The sequence below is a fragment of the Aptenodytes patagonicus genome, chromosome 3 (genome assembly GCF_965638725.1).
Source record: "Aptenodytes patagonicus chromosome 3, bAptPat1.pri.cur, whole genome shotgun sequence".
Lineage (NCBI taxonomy): Eukaryota > Metazoa > Chordata > Aves > Sphenisciformes > Spheniscidae > Aptenodytes > Aptenodytes patagonicus.
In genome coordinates this window covers 3,010,747-3,034,337 of record NC_134951.1, presented here as the reverse complement: position 1 = coordinate 3,034,337, position 23,591 = coordinate 3,010,747, and the positions used below count along the sequence as shown (strand labels likewise).

Genomic DNA, 23,591 nt, shown 5'->3' with positions numbered 1-23,591 from the left:
TGCGGTTCTATTAAGCGGGAGGAAAAAAGATTGAAAAGCATTTGTAGATGGTATAACAGCTAAATAATGTTACTTCTTTCTCACTATGGCTCCAACCGTTGCCACCATGGCTTGCGTGATACTATTGCCAGCAAGAGCGGGGAATCTGAAAAAGGAAGGTAAAATGCAGGGCTGTTTAAAGTGATTTTTCTGTGGTGTCTACATGTCTCCCTGATCTCAGCCCTGTGCTCCAGATGAAACCGACAATGTGGTAACTCTCAAAGAAAATTTTGGCAGTTGATTCTTCCCCCTGCCCCATTCAGTTAGGAAATATTAGCTACATGGCTGTCTTTTCCCTTGTGCTGCAGATTTTCAGTTTGTCTTTAAATACATGCTAGCTGGTGGTGTATAGCAAACTACTTTGTCTGTAAACTAATCAGTGGTACTGTTTTGGGATTTCTGCCCCCCCCGCCCCGGTTATTGCTTTTATGAATATGTGATGGTTCATAGTGGTAGGCAAAGTGTGAGCTCTGTGGAACAGCTAATCCACAAATACACTGTAGTGTATTTTTTGACAGGACTACTAGTACATTTTCATGCAATAACTTTTCTTCCTCTCAAACAGAGAGCTGCCTTTTCTGTTCCCACTCCTAACTCCCACCAAAACAGACGCTAGACATTAAAGGTAATGTTTTCTTAAGCAACTTGTGAGTGTAGCTTTTTTTATTTTGTAAGGAAGCAATGTGGAACTGAGTTGATACATCCGCACTGTTTAGCGGAGTTATAGTCAGGAAAATGTCTACATGGAAACGAAGACAGTTGCGTTTAACTGCTATACGTGGTCTAACTGTAAAGAGTTGCAGCTGCTGCCCATTTGAGTTTCTCTGCTTGCACCATGTAGCATTGGAGCTCGAATGTCATCCCCCTACTTCACTGGGAAGGGATGTCATCTTTTTGGTTACAACCTGATTGTTTCTTTATTACACAACATTTAAAATGGTAATGATACAAACTGGAAGGAGAACAGCTGACTTTCAAATTCCATGTTGAGTTATGTTCCCAACCAGATTGTTGGGTTTTTTACAATGTGGCTGGGAAGCTGCTTAGTGAATTCGAGTGGATGATGCAGTAACCAGGGAATTCAGCAGTGACATTTTTAGAAGAGTAGTATATTTGATTAATGATTCTTGTTTTGTCATCCCATATGAAGTCTTGTGTGTTAAGCATTAGTTGTATAGTCTCAAATTAACAGAAAACTTAGTATTTGGCTTTCAGCTTCTCTGAATGGTCAGATGTCTTTCGGTTGTTCAGCTGAACAGTTGCTTCAAACTGTTTGAGAGTAAGTCAGCCCTGTTCATCTGTTAAAATTCCAATATCTTTCTATTTCTCAACATAGATATTCAGAACTGGTTTTTGTAATTCAGGATTAGCTGCAGGTATTGTTCAGCACATTTGTAATCTCTAAATTTGGTTTTGCATTAGCAAAAATAATGCTTTTCTTGGTGATGTGTGTGTTTAAAATAATTAAACGGCGTTCTGGAGATGTGTAGAAACATCTGCTTTTATTATTGTTTGTAGGGGCACTGCTGTGTACAGTGCTAAATCATGATTGTGTCATATGAAGTGCTTTTGCATATGCTATCCCATATGAATTGCAGTCGAGCAGGCAACAAGTTGCATCTAAAAGCAAGACGTTTCAGTCAGGAGACAACCAGCCGGCAATCTGGAAGTTCAAAGTTAGAATTCAGCAGAAACCATCATTTGGCTCCTTTAAGTACACATGAAACCCTTACGTCTCATTACTGTTTATGAATACCAGCAACTAGCTGTGTAGCCTACACTTGCAGACTTAAAATAGCTTCTTTGCAATGCAAACTCGGCATCAGGAGCTGACAAGTTTATTTGACATCACCTTTATGTGGTTTTTTCAGAAAAATGAATGGCTCCTTAACGTGTATGTGAACTATCATACTATCACGGAAATAATCACTGAGACCACAAAATATTAAACACTTTTCCACATGGCACGTACCACACTTTGTCTCCCAAATCATTGGAAAAGGAAAAGAGAAGTTTAAGTGAAACCAGCTGCCTGCTGCTAGCAAGTATCTGGTGCTGGTGGCTACTGTGGAACAAAAGAAGTGTGAGGAGGTAAACATTAGTTCAAACTTCAGGTTGGAGTTGACTTTTTTCTTTATGTTGTTTTAGGCTTCAACTAAACTTCCAGAGTGTCAACTTTTTTGCAGAGTATTGTGCCCAAAATGTAACAGAACCCACGTTGAACACATGCTACATCTGCATTCACTTCATGAAGAAATTACGTGGCATTTGCTTATAACGGTGGTCTTTCAGTGATGGTAGAATTAGTTTTAAAAGTTGTATGTTTAGGTGAAGAATTTAGAATTTGAGCAAGAAATTTCATCAGACTACAACAAGGAAATGTGATTGTTTTTTCTGCGTTATTAGGGGTTTTTTCCCCTCTTTAATTACAATGCTTTATGGCAGAATTGTCTGGTGACACTTTACAGAAACTTTTGCTCTGTAAGTTTTACAAAGGTGAAAACCACCCCTGTACCACCAGGCCACAAGCTGTTCCGAGAGCAGATTCTTCTAGCAAATTCACTGGCTCAGCTTCTTTAACAAATTAATATTTTACAGGGCTATAGCACATGGTCAGTGATGAGGACTGAGCTATTTCTACATTTTCTGCAATGCCCGAGTATGCGGTTTGTATTAATCATTCCTGGCAGTGGGAACCAGCCAGAGGTCTCAGTTTCTGAGTGATCAATTGGTCTGTTCACTAGGACTTTCTAAAAAGCCCGTTTTATTATGGCTGAGTTTACAGAAAAGTCAAACGACTGTTGTCATCATCCAGGATGGACATAGTAGATGCTTTAGTCCAGAAAAAGGTTCTGAGCTTTGACTTCACGACTAACATAGGATCTGTCCTGCAGTAGTTCTGCATTTATTCACTGTGGCTATGTGAAGACTCACTCTTACGTAGTCCTCAGTGCAGTATTTCTTGTTAGCCAGCTCTGTGGTTCCCTGCTCTGCGTGCTATTTTCCCAAATCCATTTTGAGGTTCTTTATATTGTATAAGTGAGGGAGTAGGTACTTAAATAGCTGGATAGCTGCATTCTTGCAGCACAGGACACTTGAACATACAATGAGCTTTTAATTGGCCTGAACTGCGTGTAATACAGCAAATGTGTAATGTCATGAAGAGAACTGGTTTTAATATCTACAGATATAAACAGTTTTTGCTCCAGAAACAGTGTTGTGCAAGGGTTTAAGGCTCCTTTTGGGGTTGTTTTTTTGTGGGTTTTTTTGTTTGGTTGGGTTTTTTTTTTTTTGGTAGGGAGAGGTGTTGAAAGGGATTTCAAAAGAAAAGGCATGCTGGGGAGATAAACAGTTCTGTGTTTAAGAGCAGTGCAGGAAGTGAATAGATGGTGTTGCTTGTGGGACACTCTTAGAAGTAATTAGTGATAAGAGTGAAGAAGGAGGAAATCTGGTTGGCAGCTGCTGCACATTCAGCAGCGCCTCTGGCCTTGGCCTGTAGGTGCTTCAAAGCTGCTGGGGAAAGGTTTGCTGCCAGAGCCGCTGGAGTTACCTGAATTCTCTTTGAAAGACTTAGTGAAATCTGCTGAAAACCTGCAGGGTGTAACTTCTCATCATGTGTCTAAAAGCCCTGCATCACTTATTCGGCCATTGTTTAATATATGTGATATAAGTTGGTGATAGATTGGAGGACTCAGTTGGACTCGATGATCCTTATGGGACGCTTCCAACTTGAGATATTCTGTGATTCTATGACTCATGTTTGCACTTTTTAGATGCTTAATAAGAGTACTAGGAACAGTCTTCCATCAGTCTGCTGTAGGGTGGGAATTGTATCCTCCTTGCAAACACTTCTTTGCCCTGCCGTGGGACAACAGAAGACTTGGCAAGAGTGAATGAGTTGTTGGCCAAAGTCCAGAGCCCAGGAGATTGGTTGGCAGGAAAGTACATGGCATGGATTTAGTCTGACATAATTTATTTGGATAAAAGGGATAACTGATGGTGTACGGTGCGTGTTTCACCTTGCTAAGTATCTGAATTCCCTCGCCAGAGCTGTGAAATGATAACTTAATCCTTGATTGCTTCTTACAGCGCTGCAGGCCGTAGTCTCTGGAAGAATGTTTTGTCAGCCAAAATATATATATCGCTTTACCAACCCCAGTTACAATGCCTATTCCAGCTAGCTAATGTCTGAATTAATTTGTGGCCAGATGCTTTTAAACTATCTACATTGTAGCTTCTGCGCTTGGTACCACTGGTCATGCATCTCTGCTAATGCCTGTTACTGATTCTTATATTTTTCCAGCACGAATAAATTACCAACAGTAATGTACAAGCCCTTAAGCAACTGCCAGATTTGCTTTTGGAGGTGATGGGTGTTGGTATGAGTGTTTAATAAAGGAATTTTTTGTACACAAGAATAAATAAAGATCATTGGAATAAGAAGTAGGGAATAAAAGCTTACTCAAAATGCCCTTCCCCATTAAATACTTTAGGATTATCTGATTCCCCAAATGAAAGCTTTCAGTTCGAACACAATGGGCATGAAAGAACTGCAGTGCTTTGAAATAGTTATGTGGTATGTTGACTCAAGAACAGTTCACAAAATATTTCCTACACTTAAAAATGACCACAGTGATTTGCTGAGGTGGGAGGGAGAAGAATAGACAAAGCAGATGTGTAAGTTCATCATGTGGACAAAAGATGAATTTGGGAAATTAAAGGGCACAGAGGAATGCTTCAACGAATCGGTAGCACTTATTTAGGCAGCAGTAGTTGGGGCTTTTCCCCCCCAAATACTGAAGAAATCGGTATTTTGCAAAGCGAAAGAAATGGAAATGCTGAATATGCAAGCAATGTTTTAGTCCTGTAGCCAAGGACTACTGCACCTGCAGGCTTGTACCTTGTAGTTTTACATTCAGCGGCACCTTGGCTTTACTTTATGCATATTGTGTGCCTACAAGCCTTTCCTTTTCAATCCAAAGATGTTTTTTCGTCTTCAGAACAAGTTCTTGATGCAGATCTATACGCTTTCATGCAATTCTAGGTTTAAGCAATTACTTAATTCTGCCTAGAGCACTGTGACCTTTTTTCAGCAGTCCAGAGCCATTAGTAGGGCATATATGGGACATGGGAGCCGAGCTGTCATGGTGAAGGCTTGCCTGTAATTTTCATAATGTGCTGTATTTTCCCTCTCCTTCTCAGCAAACAGGTCAGTTACAGCTTATTTCCCATCCTCGTGCTGGGAAAAGAACGGCTGATTTGAATGGTACACTGAGGATAAGGATTTCTCTTCTAGGTCAGGCAGAAGAGCAGCTTGGTGCAAAAATGTTACCCTGAAAAGCAGTAGTCAGAGGGGCTATGGAGACATCTAGGCTGCTTGTCTTGATGGTTCTTTCTAGTCTTAGTTTCTTCGGGACAAAGATTTTATTTCCTCATGCCAGGTATTCTAGTAGTAAGATTTCAGTCCTCAGAGCTCATTAGAGTTTGGAAAAACGACAGCAGAAAGTAACTCCTGCTTTCTATAGTGGTGATACGGGTAGGTGAGGAAAGCAATCCCTTCTTAACATTGTTCGTGGCAGAACTGTAATCTTGCAGCTGCTGAACTGTTTGAGTGAGTTTGCATAAACAGAGTGCTGGGTAAAAAGGCTTGAAATCTTTGTGAAGAAAAAGTAATGTATCAGTGTATGCCAAAATGCTTCAAATTTCTGTTGACATTCAGCATACGGCAAACGTCAAAGTGGGTATTGATTGCTGCCTGCTTTCTTATCTTCACGTTATCAGTCGAGTTTGCTAAAATGGGTTGGAGGAAAATAGACAGGATTGAAAGAGTTGATCGGGGGGAGGGAAGGTGTGTAGTCTGTGCTCTTGGGAAGAGTGAAAGACAGTATGACACATTTTTCTTTTTTGAGAGATATCAAACACTAATTTTACTATAGCTGAATGTTTGAGGCTTCTAATATACATCAAGATTTTTTTTTTAAGTGCTCTTTTTGAGATGCTGGTGTCTTGACAAGCTGCCGTTCTCAGATTCCTCTTTTACTAGAGTGGTTCAGATGCGTTGTGCTGTTCTTTCACCTCCCAGGCTCCTTGGAGGTCGATGGGAGGTTTGAGCTAGAGTACATAGATATTGTGCAACAACCTCTGGCTTATCACTGTGATCATGAAATCTGTATGTGCTGAAGTAAGGAAATTTGGGCGGTTATACTGAACTGTGGAGGCAAGACAAATAGCTTCTATGCTAATAACCAACCCTTCTTGCCTTCAGCTCTTATCTTTCCCCTCCACACACAACTAGATCAACATCATTTGTGGTTTCGTGTGTGTGTGTAGTTTTAAATACTGCTTGAGTTCCTAATTTGGAGTTGGATCCAAAACAGGCCGTGAATAGACTTGCCACATGAAAATAACGCTTTGTTTAGCAGCTGCCCATTTCTGGAGGCACCAAAAATGACTCTGAGGTATAAAGTTTTGCACTGTGCATGTGCCCAGAACTGCCCACTTCAACAGCTGAAAGCCCAGTGATGCTGAAATTGCACTGAAATTCAGAAAGTAAGTGGACGCTATAACCAATGAAATTCCCAACCTTGCAAATACATTGTGTGTATACCAAACACAACATTAAGACTGATTTATTTACAAAATGTGGCCACAGCAATGTTCTCTTTTGAACTGCAGCCATTTCAAAAGTAACCTACTTGCTTAGTGGCTGGTGGACTTGCTAAAGAAGTTGGAGAAGTGAGTCCATGCGTCCCTTCAAATAGGCATTGCCCTTTCCAAAGAGAGGAGGATGTACTTTTCACTTGAAGACACGGCAAATTCATGGAGCCAGAAAACAAAGTGAAGGAGATAGTATGACTTATTATTTAGACCACCAAGCTGGAAGGTGTCTCCCCAGTTGCAGTCTTTGTGATTATCTAACATAAATTGCATGGACGATCATGCGATAAATGATTGTAAGTTCTTTGGGGATGTGGTCTTTACAGCAGAAAATATATGGTAACAGGTATTATAATATAGAGCTTCTTCACGGCCTAAGTAATTCAGTGGAAGGAGAGTAGATAGGGAATTAGCAAGTACTCAGAGGCAATTAAGCGTAGGAGAGGCACCTCTTCTACACATTATGTTTAGAGGGAGTTAGTGCATATTTAAAAGAAATTGAAAACATTACTAAAATTCTTTGAATGCTCTTCATAAATCATTTGTTTCCCTGGGTTGAAGAGTCCTTACAGTCATTTCTGTAAATTTCTTGCAATGACTGCCTGCTTAATATGAGGGTGAAGAGCTTGTGGGCTACTCTGGAGGCTTGGAGCCGCCATGGCTGCAGATCCTTTCATACTCCTGTGAATGGCTCTTGTTCTTTATCATAGACTATTCTTTTTTTTCTTTTCCCTGTTTGAAGCAGAGAGGTGCTGAAGTAGGTTCTTTTTTTGTCAAATGCTATTGGATGCACACGTTTGTGTATAGGTACGTGTGTGTAAATATAACCAAGTCTGTGGAAAAACATCAACTCTCTTCCAAAATGATTCTGGATGATGTATTTGTGTTTTCAAGGAAGACAGACAAACTCAAACTGGTTTAAGGTAGAGGCTCTAATGAGTTTATGAATGGATGGTACAGCTGGCTGATCTACAAAAGAAGGAAATACTGGGCTTGGTGGAACCGAAAGAGTTCTTAAAATACCCTTTCATCGGTTAAAAAATTTTGTTCTCATTCCTAGGTGCTCATGAAGGACTTCTCTCTCCTCCCACCCCCCTTTCCCACCTTTATTTTCTACTTCTAGCTGCCAGTAGTCTCCCCTTAGAAATTTCTGTGGATGTCAGCATGTTTTTCTTTCTGAAGTGAGGGAGTGTTGACAGTTCTCAAATCCTGCAGAAGGGAAGTGAGCAAGGAGGAGGCCTGGGGAGGTTGTCTGGTGCAGTTTCTGTCGGTGGAGGACGTACTGGCATTGGTTTGGCTTGTTCCCAACTTTTACCCTTTTGCTGAGTCTGGAAGAATGTCCTGGTTTCGGCAGGGATAGAGTTAATTTTCTTCCTAGTAGCTGGTACAGTGCTGTGTTTTGGATTTAGGGTGAGAACAATGTTGATAACACACCGATGTTGTAGTTGTTGCTGAGCAGTGCTTACACTAGTCAAGGACTTTTCAGCTCCCCATGCTCTACCGACTGAGCAGGCTGGAGGTGCACAAGAAGCTGGGAGGGGGCACAGCCAGGACAGCTGACCCCAGCTGGCCAAAGGGACATTCCATACCGTGTGACGTCATGCTCAGTATATAAACTGGGGAAAGCTGGCCGGGGGGGCCGCTGCTCGGGGGCTGGCTGGGCATCGGTCGGCGGGTGGTGAGCAATTGCACTGTGCATCACTTGCTTTGTATATTTTATTATTATTATTATATTTCAATTATTAAACTGTTTTTATCTCAACTCACGAGTTTTCTCACTCTTACTCTTCCAATTCTCTTCCCCATCCCACCAGGGGGGGAGTGAGCAAGCGGCTGGGTGGTGCTCAGTTGCCAGCTGGGGTTAAACCACAATAAAGAAAAACCATCTTGCAACAAGGAATTGCGGTAAGCCTTGAGATCATGTTGAAGTGAGAAGAGTGAGACAAGTCTTTCAAAAATATTGCTGTAGGCTGCTGTAGCTAACTGAAAACAGACACAAAAAAAGTTGTTTTGAAAGATTCCCCCCCCCCCCCCCCCCCCCCCCCGGAGACCTAGTGACAGGTCCTCTGCCCTGGTAGCTCTGCTGTAAATGCACACACAAACTCACGCGCTGAAGTGAAAACCACTTTTCTAGGCAGAAGGCTGTAGAAGTAGGGCATGGCTATTTGGTGTTGGAAAGGCTCAGAAAGAAAAAAAAATCTGTATTAAATTTATGGTGGAAATTCTCTTTGTGTTTAAAGTAATTTTCTCATTGTTTTGTGAATGTGCTTGGTGTATTTAATCTCAAAGAGTTGAGGAAAGTTGCTGATAGAGAATTTAATTGTTCAAGTAACTAGCGATAGGACAAGAGGAAATGGCCTCAAGTTGCGCCAGGGGAGGTTTAGACTGGACATGAGGAAAAATTTCTTTACTGAAAGAGTGGTGAAACATTGGACCAGGCTGCCCAGGGAAGTGGTGGAGTCCCCATCCCTGGAGGTATTTAAAAGACGAGTAGATGAGGCGCTTAGGGACATGGTTTAGTGGGCATGGGGGTGTTGGGTCGATGGTTGGAGTCGATGATCTTGGAGGTCTTTTCCAACCTCAATGATTCTATGATTCTATGGTCGCCTTTTTGAGCTCTCCTAAATCCCACCTGCCACCCAAGGAAAAAATGTAGGAAAGCCTACATTTTAGAAATAGGCATTTTAAAATCTTACAGTGAAGAAGGTAGAGTTAAGGAGGTCTAACCACAGTTGTTCCTCTTCTGCACTTACCTTTGCGTTAGACAAGTTGCACTGTGTGTTGCATGATGAATTGTCAACTTGCTCATAAAAAACCTAAAAAAAGTTCAGAATGGTAGCTGTTCTGAAACTGGGGCTTCATAACACGGTTTCTGCTTTAATTGCAAATTAATTCTGCATATTGACAGGATCTAGGGCTAACAGTGTGAACAAAACCTTGAACTGGGAGTCTTGGATCCTCTTGGAAATAAGGAGCTTGTGGCTTGGGGAAAGTGAAGGGGACAGGCTGAAACTCATCTAACTGGAAAGTAAAATGCTTTTTAAAAACAAAAATCCCCCAAAAACCAACCATCACTTTTGAGTGAAAAAGTTCTGCATGTGTATGTTTTCAGGCAATAGTTTAGTAAGAAGAAAAAAAATTAGCTATTAAGTTCTAATACCACAGCCAAAAGGGTTTCCTGGTTTTTTTTGCGGGAGAAGGGAAGTACAGAATCAGCTGTTTGGTGCCACGACATTTGGGGTAGCTCTGATGATAATCCTGAAGAATTCCGAGTAAGATACCAGACTCTGCTCTGTTGAGCTTGTTTCATTTTTCATACAGTCATACTGTTGAGGGGTTTGTTTTGTTTTGTTTTTTTTCTGATTACAAGCATGATGAAGTCATTCTAATGGCACAGTTATTCTCATACAACTGCTGTTTGTACAGACTCTGTTGTGCCACTGAAAAAGAGACAGACTGTTTTCCCCCTTCTGTAAAATAGTTACTGAAATTATCATTACAACACGTAATTATGTCCACATCAGGAAGGCTTTTCTACACAATTATCCCAATAGCTGTTTTACCAGGCGGAGAGATTTTCCTCCAAAATACTTTCCAATGATTTGGTAGCCTGCAATACGGCTCTCCTTTTCAAGTTCTCTAACTTTAGATTTATCCTATATGTCTGTGGCTTGTGCGGGCATTTTAATGACTGCTTTTAGTGTAAACCCTGTGCTTTGCCTAGTGTACAGTAGATCGTTCTAGGATTAATCCTGTATAATGGTGACTTGGCTTTTTAGCCCCTGCCTTAAATTAAAGGTTATACTGGATGACAGTGCTGTGCGTGTAGATGCCTGCATTAGTTGCTGCTGTAAAACAAGGTTATCCTATATGTTTCTGTACACCTATACACATACGGACACACATGCTGTGCTATCTGCCTCTTCGGGAGCTCATTACACAGCTCCTGGGCTGGCTGGAGATCACATTTGACTGAAGCAAGTTGTGCAGTTGTCCCAGAGGCAGAACAGGTTTTCCGCCAAATCCCAGGGCTAGGACCGTCGTGTTTCCATCTGGAGATCTATCGGTGGAGTTAATAGGCTGCCAAATCATAAGAGGGCTTTTTTTCCTCCCTCCCATGGTTATAAAATGGTAGCTACATCAGGATCTATTAAAAAATATTGAAATTCACAATAGTAATTGAAAGTTTGTGTACTGGCTGTTCACCAAACATTCTCTAGAGCACAATAGTATCCTGACATCTAAGTGTTTACAAACAAAAGGATAAAGTTGTAATCCCCTTGTCATAACACAAGCTTTGCGGGATACATGCACCACTTGAATGTGGTGAGGACTAAGCAGGTTATTGTACTAACAATACAGAAAATTTAGCTCCGAGTAGAAAACACCCCAAACCCACAAAGCTGCTGTTCAGCCCAAGTTCTTGTTTTTTGGGGCTCTCTTTTTTTTTTTTTGTGAGTGAGCTGGCAAAAATTAGTTTTGTCAGTAGAAACTAAGTAACCGCCAGCTATGCCTGGAATGCCTTGGAGCACTGGAGGAATTTTCCAAGTAACAGTGATTACCTTTGTTCCTTTTAGCTACACAAGTTTAGGCTTTGAACTGTGTATGCTCTTTCACATTTTTTTTTAATGTATTTGGGGATTTTCTTTTAAAGAGACTGTTTCTGCTCGTAAAAAATCTTTTGTTCGAATAGGGCAGCATGGTTTTCTCCCAAAGAGCTCAGTATTGCTATGGAGGTAAAATTGAGACTCCGTAAGAATAGTGTTAATTGGCAGATATCATCCAGAAATTGGAGGCTAGTAGGACTCGGCATTTTGATACCACTTGGGTAAGTGGTATCAAATGGGGGAAAGAATGTAAAAATAGGGAAAGAATATTTATAAACTGTTAAACCAAACAACCTTAAGCACTTTGTCTTCTGAAATATTCTGGGAAAATGGATTTCTAAGTATCGTAGGATAAAGAAGCCTGAAGTGATCAAACTCGATTTAGTTGACGTTTCCTCCCATTGTATACCTGGCAGCAGCAAAATGTGTTGCAAGCTGTGTTTGTCTGATATGTGGAAAGAGAGGAAACAACTTCTCGACGAATTCTACTATTCTTCTCAGTTGTCATACTGATGTCTTTCAATTAACGTCTATGCTAGTAAAATAATTAAATATATTGTCTAAGTTTTATTTTACTGTTGGCTGGCTTTCTTTTATGCCAGGAAAGAAATTCTGCAGCTGAAATTTAAACAGTAGAACTCTGAACATTGCAGTGTCTTTTTTTAACTAACTGATGGCTCTTCAAAAAATCCTTATTCTGAATCCTTTATTCATACAGAAAAAAAAAAATACTACCAATTAAAGGATCTGCTTCAGAAAGATAGCTGGGGTCCCAAACTTCAAACAAATACAAGATCTTCCAGATTTTTTTTTTGTGCCTACATCCTTATCTGGTGTGCCTGAAGTTGTCTGCCCTGAGACTTGCTGATGCTAGAGCTCTTCAGTAATTCCTACACCGCTTATCAGCTTCTCCACACTAGGAAGCTCCTGTAATACAGTGCAGGATATATTTGCTTCTTCGCGGTGGAAAGTAAACTTGAAAATCATAAGCCTGTTATTTCAAAATAAAAGACCGCAAGGTAGTAGTTTGTTAAATCCTGCCTCCTGTTACAGGTAGGTATCTAATGCTGAGACAGCGTGAGCGATGCACGGGTCCTTTTGGTATTCAGCTCCATCTGCGCCCAGTATTTACCCTCCGAGATATAGCTAGGGGTCAAGCTCAAAAGTCTTGTTTGAAGGATGAGTTTTCTTGAAAAACCTTCAGTCCATGAAAGCCGTTACCTTTTAACCCATCACTCTTCAAACAGAGCCTACATTTGCTTAGTGAAGCTCTGTGCTAAGGTTCTGTGAATGTGATATTTGATTTTTCTGAGGTGTTCCCAAGCATCCTTACCCTGCTGTGTTTGAGCGGGGAAGCTCATGGCAGGTGAGTGGGTGAGAAGGAGCAAGGGAAAACACTGTACAGAAGCTACAAAAGAAATTGAGCATTATAGTTCAAGGTTTTTCATACAGGTACTATTTGGGGCATACTTAACCAGGGAAAGGAAGGAAAGAAAGATCTGTGAGGACAACTAATTCTGTGCCCAGTGTAGCATTAGTTATTTGGTTCCAGGGAATAGCTGAAATGTGGTGCAGTTGTGCATTTGTGTCAGAACCCAGCATGGTTATTGTACTGCTTTTATCTGCAACAAATTATTAATAAAATCATCGAATGGCTGAGGTTGGAAGGGACCTCTGGAGGTCATCGGACATTTGTCCTTTAGGTGCTACGCTACAGTTTCTTTTCATTTGACTCGATACCAAGAGCAGCTCTGGGCCTCCTTGTCCTGTTGTGTTGATATTCCCAAGTGCGCTGAGCGAGAGTGAAGGCGTAGTTGCAACATAGCATTTCTCATCCAGATCTGCTTGGAAGTGTGGAGCGGGCCTCGTGGACATGAGTGTTATAATGGGGTCTGCGAATGTGGGGTATGAACAGTTTACCTGATACTAGATTTAAGAAGTATCAGAAACACAGTGGTTTGGACTATATCTGTACGAACTTTAAAAAGAATAAACTTGCTACAAAGTTGAGTTGTTCTTGCACCCAAAGGATAAATTACTGTGACACCACGATGCCAACTTGACTTTTAATAAAATGTGTGTGAATACAAATTGATTTAAGGCAAGCCAACTCAGCCGGGAGCATAAAGACGTGGCCTTACAGAGTGATCGCTGGGAGACACTGACACCTTTCTGCTGCTAAGCCCCAGGTAGTTTTTCCCCATCAGTATGGTTTCTTTTCTAGTTGTGTTTTTAGCTACTTTCTGGAGTTTATGCTGAGCAGTTCCTGCTGAAGGGCATAAAATAGCACTAATTACATTGGAATTTGATATGCTTGGTTTTGCAAAGGTTATGGAAGATTGAGAGTGGAAAGCAATAAAAATTTCTGGGGATTTGCTGGGACTTCCCTTATTCATAGTTACTGTTGTAGTTGTTCCCTCTCCCCTTTTTTTAATCTGCAAATTCTTATTATATTTTGCTTTTCCAGAAGCTTCTGAAAATGATAAAATGTTATGTTTCAACTCCATAAATCCAGTGTAGCCTTGCGCCACTGAGCAGTATCAGCCAAATTTATAGTTTGGATGTTGTTGCGGTTGCTGCTGGCATAGGAAATGTTCTTTTTTTTAAAAAAAAAAAAAAAGAAAGAAAAGAATCATCTGGCTTGTCAGATCATCTCCTACAGCCTCTGTACCTCTTTTCCCTGCTTTCTGACTTGCCGCCTCCCACCTTTCTCCTCCCATTTGCCCCATCTGCCCATTTCTCATTTCGGCAAGAAGCAGGATGTGCTGTGACTGATTTAGAGCATGTGCTGATTTGCCAGCTGGCTGCTGTCTCTGAGCCGTTGGGTCAGCCAAACAGAATAGATAAGGTCTGAGCTATCCTCGCCTCTTCCCACTAATGTTTCACCTCTACTGATTTGCTGTGGTGTTTTCCCCACGAGATTTGCAAAATCTCAAATATACTTAAGGTCACTATACCTTCCCTCTGCTTTTGAACCTGGAAAGCCAGAGTAAAAACTGATCTGTGATATTACTAAAATAGCACTAATAGCTATGGCTGAACGAAGTAGTTTATTGTGCTTGAATATATCATTTAATTATTGGAGATTCAATTCTTTTTTAAAAAAACAGAAGCAATAGCGGTGTTGGACGTATACTGATGGTCTCAGCTGGGAATTGCTCTGGTTTTATCCGCTGTTTAAATTGTGCGTAAGATCTGTGAAACCATTAGCATTTTTATATGAAAGCAAATGTGTCTTGGTCAAGAAGCTTATACCGTGTCAGAGCTAGCTTAAAAAGAAATGATTACTCAGGGCTGCTTGTCTTCATTCACTCTTGAAACGACATATATATTCACTTAGCTGCAACAAATAAAATAGTAAGAATTGTAGGCAGTTGTTTCAGAGTATTCTCTTTCTCCTTTCTTAATTTTAGAAACCCTAGATACGTTAGATTTCCCCTACTTCTGTTCAACATCGAGTTGAAAAAAGATAAGAGGGGAGTTGGCAAAGGAAAGTCCTGTCAGTCTGGATTCAAGTGAAAATATGTAGCTGAAAACATCTTAATGACATCCTTCGGTAGCTGAAAGATAAGTTTTCCCTTCCTGTCCTGGATGTTTCTGCTGCATTTGAGATAGATGTGAATTATTGGCTGTCAGCCGAGGGACGATAGCAAGTCCTGCCTGCATCTCTGAAATGGCAGCGTCCTTGGGGGAAGCTGCCGGATAGCTGCTGGACGGGTGCTTTAAGAGTCCTGCAACGGTCATTTTGCTGTGTGCTCCTTTTCACTCTCTACCTTGCAGACTCTGGTTTGACCATGGGTTTTGGTGCGAGCAGTTTGCAGGTGACACAACTGTACATGATCTTTTCTGCTTCAGAACTACTCATGTTTCTTCACTATTCATTATGATTACAAGTTGCCAATATTAGGATCCTCTGGGGTTTTTTTTGCTAATGCCAGCCTTGACCATAAGAAATGTTGTTTGCATACGTTGCTGTCATCGGTGTTTTGTTGTAGGAGATACTTCCCCGCTCTGTAGGTGATGCTGTTGCTTGGCATTTACCTTTTCATCACCTCTGGGATGGACTGTAGCAATGTACTGTACTTGGGCATGGAGCCTTCTCGAAACACCCAGCACTTCCCGTGTGTGCTTGTAGCTAAGCAGGCTGCTGTGGGTGCTGTATCTATTAATTTCCAACAGGATTTCGAATCGGGCTGAAAATCTTTTCATGGGTTTCTGGGCTCAGCTATTGCAGCGCGCAGCTGCAGCATTAATGGGTTCGTATGTGCACAGCACAATGCTGCGTAATACAGTATGCACCCTTCACGCTTTCCTTAGGGAGACATTTGTCTGATTTATTCTCTTGGTCCAAATTACACAGAACAAGCTATGGCTCCAGATAGCTGTGCTGTATCCTAAATGCTGTACACTGGGTTTCTTAGATGTAGGGCTTCCATTTGCTCATGTTTGGATTAAGCGAGGCTGCGAGACATGGTTTTGTGTGTTTGTGCAGCTCTTTAGAAAATGAGATATTTAATTTAAGACCTTTAGTCTGAACTAAGCTTGATGATTTACATAGCCTAGCATAATCCATCCTCTTAAAATTGTATGTGTGATAGGACTTCTGAGATTATATCCTTATTGCTGCTTTAATCCAAATACTCAATAATATGTCCTGTATTGAGGGGTGGAAAGATCAACTGCATTGTCGCAATATAATCCTGCCTTGGAACTGGGCTGGGGAATATGAGCACAACTGCTTGCTGAATTAAGAGCAGCGTCACATCTCTGAGTGCTAAGCTCAACCTCAGAATCCAGGCTTGCTATTCTCTTTATTTTTACAATGAGAATGATCTTCCTGTAAGAATAGGAATAAGCCTGCCTTGTAAGCAGGAGCACCCCTAAAAGCCACTTAGCAGTTTCCAGTGAAGTCCTTCAGCAAAATGCTCCACTAGCATTTCCGAGCACTGAAAGCCAACAAAATGCTCTTGCGTCTCTCAGAGTAATCCAGACGGGCTCTCTGGTGTCTTCTGTGTCTGGATCAAAGCCCTGGTGAAGGAGATACCCTCTATGCACCTCCATATCTACAACCCACCCAGGAGCAACAGAGACAGTCGAGAGTCTGCACCAAGCACGCTGCCAAGGACCTTGGGAGAGCTTTTACTCAAACTTAGCCAGATGGCAGGGGGAAAAGTGGTCATGTTGTTATTGTTTACTTGAATGACCCTGCGACATGGCTGTCATGGGGTAACCTTGACTTAAATAATCATCCTGTGTAGCGGGTCATGCCGACTGCTCTCCAAAGTCACCCATCACTCCTGTTACGTCAAACAGATATGCGTATTAGATCCAAGCCTGAGTAAAAAGAGATGATGGATTTGCTTACTAAATAGTTATTTTTGAGAGATAATGCTGAGAAATTACTATTTTTGAACTCGCCTCTCAACCCGTATGAGCAGCAAGAACTCTGAGAGTAATCTTATATGGCTCCCATGTTTGTCTTCCGCTCTGTTCAAAAGAAATCAGTGATGCTTGTCACAAGACTTTACTTGTTACTGATGTCAAGAGCTTCCTAATCTCATTTGGAAGGTCCAGGACAAGGAGAATATCAGTTCGTTGTTGTGTGTTTGCTGCATTTCTCCAGTCTTCTGTATGTGGGAAGACTGGTAACCTGCTGTCGGGGCATTGACTGATGCTGTGCTGTTATTTTAAAGGTCACTCCGGTAATTTTGTACTTCTTGTGTAAAAGAAAAAACAAACACACACACACACACACAAAACCAACCAACAAACAAACTGTTAAATTATGCACATAACAGATTAAAGGAATTGCTATTCTCTGCTCATTCTTTTAGGGAAACAAATGTTTGCTCTGCTGTCCCAGCAACTGTGAGAGAACTGAGTTGGGCAAGTCCAAGGGTTGGACTCTGAAATTTCCTCTTGAATAACTCTCCTAAAGTTCCTGTTCAAGTGGTTTTGAAAATTTTTACGTTGCTTGGGTACTTTGTTTTTAAGAGACAGCGACACCCACAAAACTAGAGAGAGAGGTGTCACAAGGAAAAAAAAAAACTGGGAGAGAATGAGGAAGAGATGGTGGCAGCATGAGGAAAATCAGTGGCTTTGAATTTAAAATCAACTTATTCAGAGGAGCATCTCAAATCTTACTCTTGAAAAGAGATAAGCATTGGTTTATAAAACGACTTGGGATCTGTAAGCAAGGAGGGACCTGAGGAGAGAAATGAACTTTTTAAATACAGCATTCCAATGATGAGGTATTAATGATAGAATAATTAAGCTGAAATCACTACAACTAACAGTCTTTATTTTTCTTTTGCCTTTCTTTTTCTTACCCCAACCCTATACCACATCCTTTCCGCTCCTGATGCTTCGGGGAGCAGTAGGACCCAACCAAAGGTAAGGGCTTTTATTGCACGTTAAATCAGCTTGTGAAAAATTGTCGTATCACTTATTCAGCCTTGGGTTATCCAAATATTAAAAGCATTTTGAAAAACAGCTCTGTAGTTGATCAGCTGTTGAGTAAGAAACTTGAAGCATCTCCTTGCTGCAGAAAAGCCCTGTACAGCCTGTGCCAAAAAATGAGTCACAGGAACAAATGAGAACATACATACTCAGCATTACAGACTGTGAATGGAAGAGTACTTGTTATTTGTGGGCTTTTAAAAGCGTTTTCTGGTATTTGTGTTAAAGCAAACTCATTTTGTTGTTATGGCTTATGATCCCATGACTCTGTATTTGGTATGCAGATATCTATCTCCAGCCTAGCATATCAGGATTCGGCTTCATTGATGTGGTCATACAGCCAATGATGTTTTATCAAATGCTCTGAAGGCGTGGGATGTTATAATAATATGCTTAATTGTATAATAAATTCAAAGAACCAAAAAACCTTAAATAAACAGGCTGTTGTTTCCTCAGTTAGAGGATGTAAAATAACCACTTTTATCTTTCGATGCTGGGACATTAATGTAGTATAGGGACAAAAAAAGCAGCAGTGTATTTTTGAAGATAAGTTATTTAAATTTCAAGGATTTTGCTATACTCAGCATTTTCATAAACGTAGGTAGTAAGTTTGGATGTGTTGGTAGTATGGATTTTCGACTCTTGCATAATTTTTCTAATTATTTTAGGTAGTATAAATACTTGAAGAAGATTTGCTTTATTGCTCCATGAGTCCTTAAATGATTTTTCAGATTCCATGATATGATCTATTAGGAAATGCTATAACTGAGGTAATTCACTACAGACTCAGTATTTCTTTTTAGGGTTTTCTCATTATTAATATAGATATAATGCAACATATTTTGTTCCTACAATCTTTACGAGTTAAGAAATGTTAAGTTTGATTACCTATGCAGATGCCAGTTCATGGTTAGTGCCTTTAGCCTATAGACAACAGACTTCACTAAAATGGAACGTGAAAAATGTGTTAACAGATAAAAATGAAATTTTCAGAAATAGTGGAATGAGGGTTCAGAAGGTGGATGTGAGATGCTGACATGGTGCGCTTGCTCTGCCACCGTGATCTGAAGTGATGCCAACGTTAGCTACATAGCAGTACGGAACGTCTAAAGGGGAAAGAGCAGCCTTCATTAAGCTTCGGGGAGAAATAAACAGTCAAAGAGCAACCCATTGTACTTCCCTTTTCTTATATCCTACAGAGTAAATTTTGCCTGTGTGAATGTAGGTCGGATATTACCCTGAATATTTTTTTCTTGCAAATATGTATCCAGGGGAGTTGTTTTTGCAAATGCCCGTTTTTGCAGCCTGAGGTCCCAAAATATGCACTGTCTTATTGGAGATCAGCTTTCATGATGAAAGGTGCCTGTGGACCTTTAAATGGATTTGCCACAAAATTGAAACTTTTCTATTTAAAAAGGTTAGAGTGCTACTCTTCTCATGATAAAACTCGTTTGCTCTATATTGTTTTTTACAAGTATTAGACTTTGGTGACGATTGCTTCTGTTTGTCAGCAGTATAAAAATACATACTCCTCTTGTAGGGAAAGAGGTTCCTACCCTAAGGCATGTTTTTAATTTATGCAGACAAGAGACACCGGGAGATGGTAGGCAGAAACAGCCAGGGGACATCTGTCAGTTCACAAAATAGAAAGTCTTGTGAAAAATGAATTGCAACGATGGGTTTAAAGGAAGATAAGGAGAGCTCCTTGACATCCACTCGGTCGCCACTTGGAGAGCTTTTGGAGAGCATGGAATAGGATTCACACAGTAGAAAGGAAGAAAGAAAAAGAAGGAACAAATAAAAGCAAGGAACAGGCTTGCATATAGGAAGATGCGGTGTTTGTTTAGGCTTCAAACTCATAGAAAATAAGTAATTCTGTGGGAATGTGCATTATGTTCAGAATGGCCCCGAGGAGCGTGATGTTAGCCAACGTCATACAGCGCTGTCAAAATTTGGATAATGTGTTTGATTTGGCAACAGTTTTTATAAGGCGGCCTCCTGGTTATTTTCCTACAGGTGTTTGCTTATGATCACTGCTTTTGGTCTATGGATGAATCTGTCAAAGAAAAATATGCAGGTAATATTTACTGTGGCTTTGTGCTTGTTGTCTCTAAGTGTGAATGATCTAATTAAAATACAGTATTTGCTCCAGGGCACAGACCATATGGCACGAAGCGCCTTCCCCTATATGACTGCTTGTTGTCAAAAGAAAAAGGAAAATCTTCAGTCATTCCTGTTTCCCTTCTGTAAAGATGATGATAGCAATAGGTATTGCTACCTGTTCGCAGTGTAGGAAATTGAGAAATCCATCACAATAATGGGTTACTCATGTTTACATCTTTATCTAAAATGCTGTTCCAAGTTCATCATTTTAAAAGCATCAAATCCACTTCTTGTCAGGATTGGAGGAACATTGCTATATGTAATTTCATGTTTCACAGTGCTGATGGGAGTTTGGCATCATATTAGAACTTAATAATGGAGTATTAAAAAAAGCCTAATTTAATATGGGGTATGTGAATTCATACGGTCTGGTGAGAATGTGTAATGTATTTAATTAAAAATTTTCTGTGTGTTGTTATGACACATTTTGGCAAATAGTGATGGTAAAATATGAAATATATTTGGACTTACCACTCTTGTAATCTATTCCTTTCATACTTGTTATCTCTTAAAATTGGGAATCAGTTAAGCTTGTTTACATTTATTTAAAAAAAAAAAATCACAAAAAAATGCATATGCTTCTAGGTTTTAATTTCTCTAACAAATAACTAATGAATAGTAATTTAGTGAGGAATTGAGAAAACCGTGACACTTTCAGCCATACAAATTACATAGGAAGATAAATTTTTTGTTTCTCAAACTAATGGAGGCGCCTACGTCACTTATATTATGGTCTGTTATACACTGGAAGTGTTTGGTCCAAAATCATTCCGCTGTGCTTAGCTAGGCACCGCTATTAGTAATTTTGATGGGGAATTTTGCATGGATAAAATTCTGAGTGGACTTGGATGTAAAGATACGGACTTCAGTCATGAGAGAAAGGAAACGCTTTCAGGAACATTTACATATTTGAGAGGACTTTTCAGTCCATAAGGTTCTGCCATGTCTTGTTCAGACGTCACAGCAGACTTCCTCTGCTTGTAAAAGAAATTCTGAAAATAGAGGTTTTGTTTAAATAGATAATACTCAAATATATTAAGCATTTCTTCCTCTGCTTGGAAAAGGAGCCAAAAAGCTGTTCCTACAGATTTAGTTCAGTTACAGAAGAAGTGATATACCCTGTATTTTGCTAATGCATGTCTTGTACTGTAATATCTCCCACATAGTTGTGATTCCTTCTCTGCAAAAATCTCTTCATGGTATTACTTAATACCTTGTACATATACAGTAAAATTATCTAGTGCTCTGGATTAAAATCAAATGGCAGTTGTTAAAATGAGTATATTTTGATGTGGTGTCATTCACCGGCGGATGAAATTCTGCAGCTGGTGGTAGATTTTCTGCTGATAAAACTTCTGAGTATGAACATTGATAGGATGTTGTTTTAAGCGCATACAGGTGTATGCATGATAATCACAGCTCCCGATTTTTACAGTAGCATAAATCTGGAGCACGTCTACTGCCTGATGGTCTTGCTCTTGTAGAGGGAGCAAATACTGAATGCTAAATATGTTATTGGGGCAACAACAGCAGGAAAACACTAACTGGTTGCTTTTACGTAATTATTGAAGGATCCAAATCAAGGGGCGGGGGGAATCTGTTGCTTTGTTACTATGTTAGCTTGTGTGTTTTATTTCTTAGGTCAAGATGTTGTTTTCAAGTGCCTTGGAGAGAATATTCTTCAGAATGCCTTTGAAGGCTATAATGCTTGCATCTTTGCCTATGGGCAAACTGGTAAGTCCCTTCTGGATGTAAGCAAAAAATATTGTTGATGCAAAAGGTGTTACGTTCTGACCGGAGACTCTTTTCGCGGCTGTTGTGACCTTGTTTCAGGAGAAATGCCTTGTAACGTAGATAAGAAATGTTTTTCTCTTTTGTAATGCTAGATGTGAGGTGGACGGGATGAGAAATAGGATTTTGTCTGTTGCTGCTGGCTACCCTTATTTCTCACGCTTTAGATTATAATCTTTGGCATGATCGTGATCGTCCTTGAGTTCAGTGCATCACTCATATTTTCTACATCTGTAGTTGGAATAATCCTAATCATCATTTAAAATGTAATATACAAAAATTAGTATGCTTGTGCACCTGATTTTTCTCATTGTGGCACATATGTGGGTGTTAGTGGGTTGTCATCTACAGTAAGGCTGTACCTACCTGAAAAAGTCTTCTCTGTCAGTTTGAACTAAACTTCTTGTTTTGCTTTTCCTTTTAATTAAATAGTCTTTAGCTAAATGGTGTTTTGGTTGCTTTAAAATAGAAAACCGCACAAATATCTGTCACTGAAATGCAAAAATTTTTTTTACCTCTTCTCTCTATTTCCTTTCCATGTTCCGCACAGCAAGAAACTCTGTTGCATGTACACTAATCATAGATTCAATCACACAGGATCTGGAAAATCATACACAATGATGGGTACTGCTGACCAGCCTGGATTAATCCCTAGACTTTGCAGTGGACTCTTTGAAAGAGCGCAGAAAGAGGAGAATGAAGAGCAGAGTTTCAAAGTGGAAGTATCCTACATGGAGATATACAACGAGAAAGTCAGAGATCTTCTTGACCCAAAAGGGTAAGTAATTTGTGTGTCAGCAGCACTGTACTATCTTGTCATACACTTCCTTTCCATAACCAGCTTGCCTTAATGGATCCCATCTGAGGCATTTGCATAGGATGGCTTTCACTTCTTCCTGATCTCAGTGTCCTTTCATTTTAAATCAAAATAAAGTAGTAAGACTACAAGCTTGGAGTAAACTCACCCTAATGCTAGCTTTTATGAAGTGACAAAAATGTCTGTGTCAGCATTTTACATGTAGACATAAGGCTTTTTCGTTTGCATTATGGTCTTTGTTCTGTGCTTTTTTTATGGTATTTGTAAGACCATCATGTTTGAGATCTGTCAGTGAGAAATTGACTTTCTATAAATGTTGTCTTAAGTCAGTCATGTGCTTATAAATAACTTTTTTTTTCCAACCAGAAGCCGTCAGTCATTAAAAGTTAGAGAACACAGTGTTTATGGTCCTTACGTAGATGGCCTATCCAAACTAGCTGTTGCTAGCTACAAGGTAAGGATCAATTTTATGAAAGGCTTGTGTTGACATCCTAAACACTAGGGTACTGTCCCTTAAGCAGGACAGAATTGTTAAGCTACTCCTAATTGCCATGGCAGTAACGTGGATTTTAGAGCAAGAGAGCTGTAGGATTGTTGTATTGTGATCACCGAGAAGAACAGAATTAAGAGCAGAAACTCATCTTCATCCTGTACTATTCAATAATTCTGGAAGTAATTCAACTATTTAATGAAACAGCTTTCCTCCCAAACTTAAGATGAGTGTACGCTGTATCCATGAGAAAGCATTCTGTGATTAATTACAGAACCAGGATTTAGCAGAGACGGGCTTTCAGTACCACATTTTGTCACTTTTTGGCTGTCATGCTATTGCCTAGTAATTTCACTTACCAGTAGCACACGGGCACACTGGAATAATAAACTAATGGTTGTTTACAAGGCAAATACTTGAGAACATTGCATGAAACTTGCTTGCTGGATAGTAAACGTTTATATATGCGTTCACAAAATGCCCTAATTTTTAAGAAGCATTAATGTACTGTGGGAAAAATGAGTGAATATGGGATGGAATTCTGTCATCTTAAGCAAAACATGAAAAT

The 23,591-nt window shown here is 40.0% G+C and overlaps 1 protein-coding gene across 3 annotated transcripts in view; it reads left to right on the top strand.

Annotated features, from left to right (window-relative positions):
* Nucleotides 1-23,591, top strand: part of KIF13B (kinesin family member 13B) — a 133,992-nt gene that overhangs the window by 34,488 nt on the left and 75,913 nt on the right. For all 3 annotated transcript variants that reach the window (XM_076332574.1, XM_076332573.1, XM_076332572.1), the window contains exons 3-7: nucleotides 17,681-17,696; nucleotides 19,779-19,839; nucleotides 21,567-21,659; nucleotides 22,314-22,494; nucleotides 22,900-22,987. In XM_076332574.1, coding sequence (XP_076188689.1) covers nucleotides 17,681-17,696; nucleotides 19,779-19,839; nucleotides 21,567-21,659; nucleotides 22,314-22,494; nucleotides 22,900-22,987 — 439 coding nt within the window. The remainder of the gene's footprint in view (nucleotides 1-17,680; nucleotides 17,697-19,778; nucleotides 19,840-21,566; nucleotides 21,660-22,313; nucleotides 22,495-22,899; nucleotides 22,988-23,591) is intronic.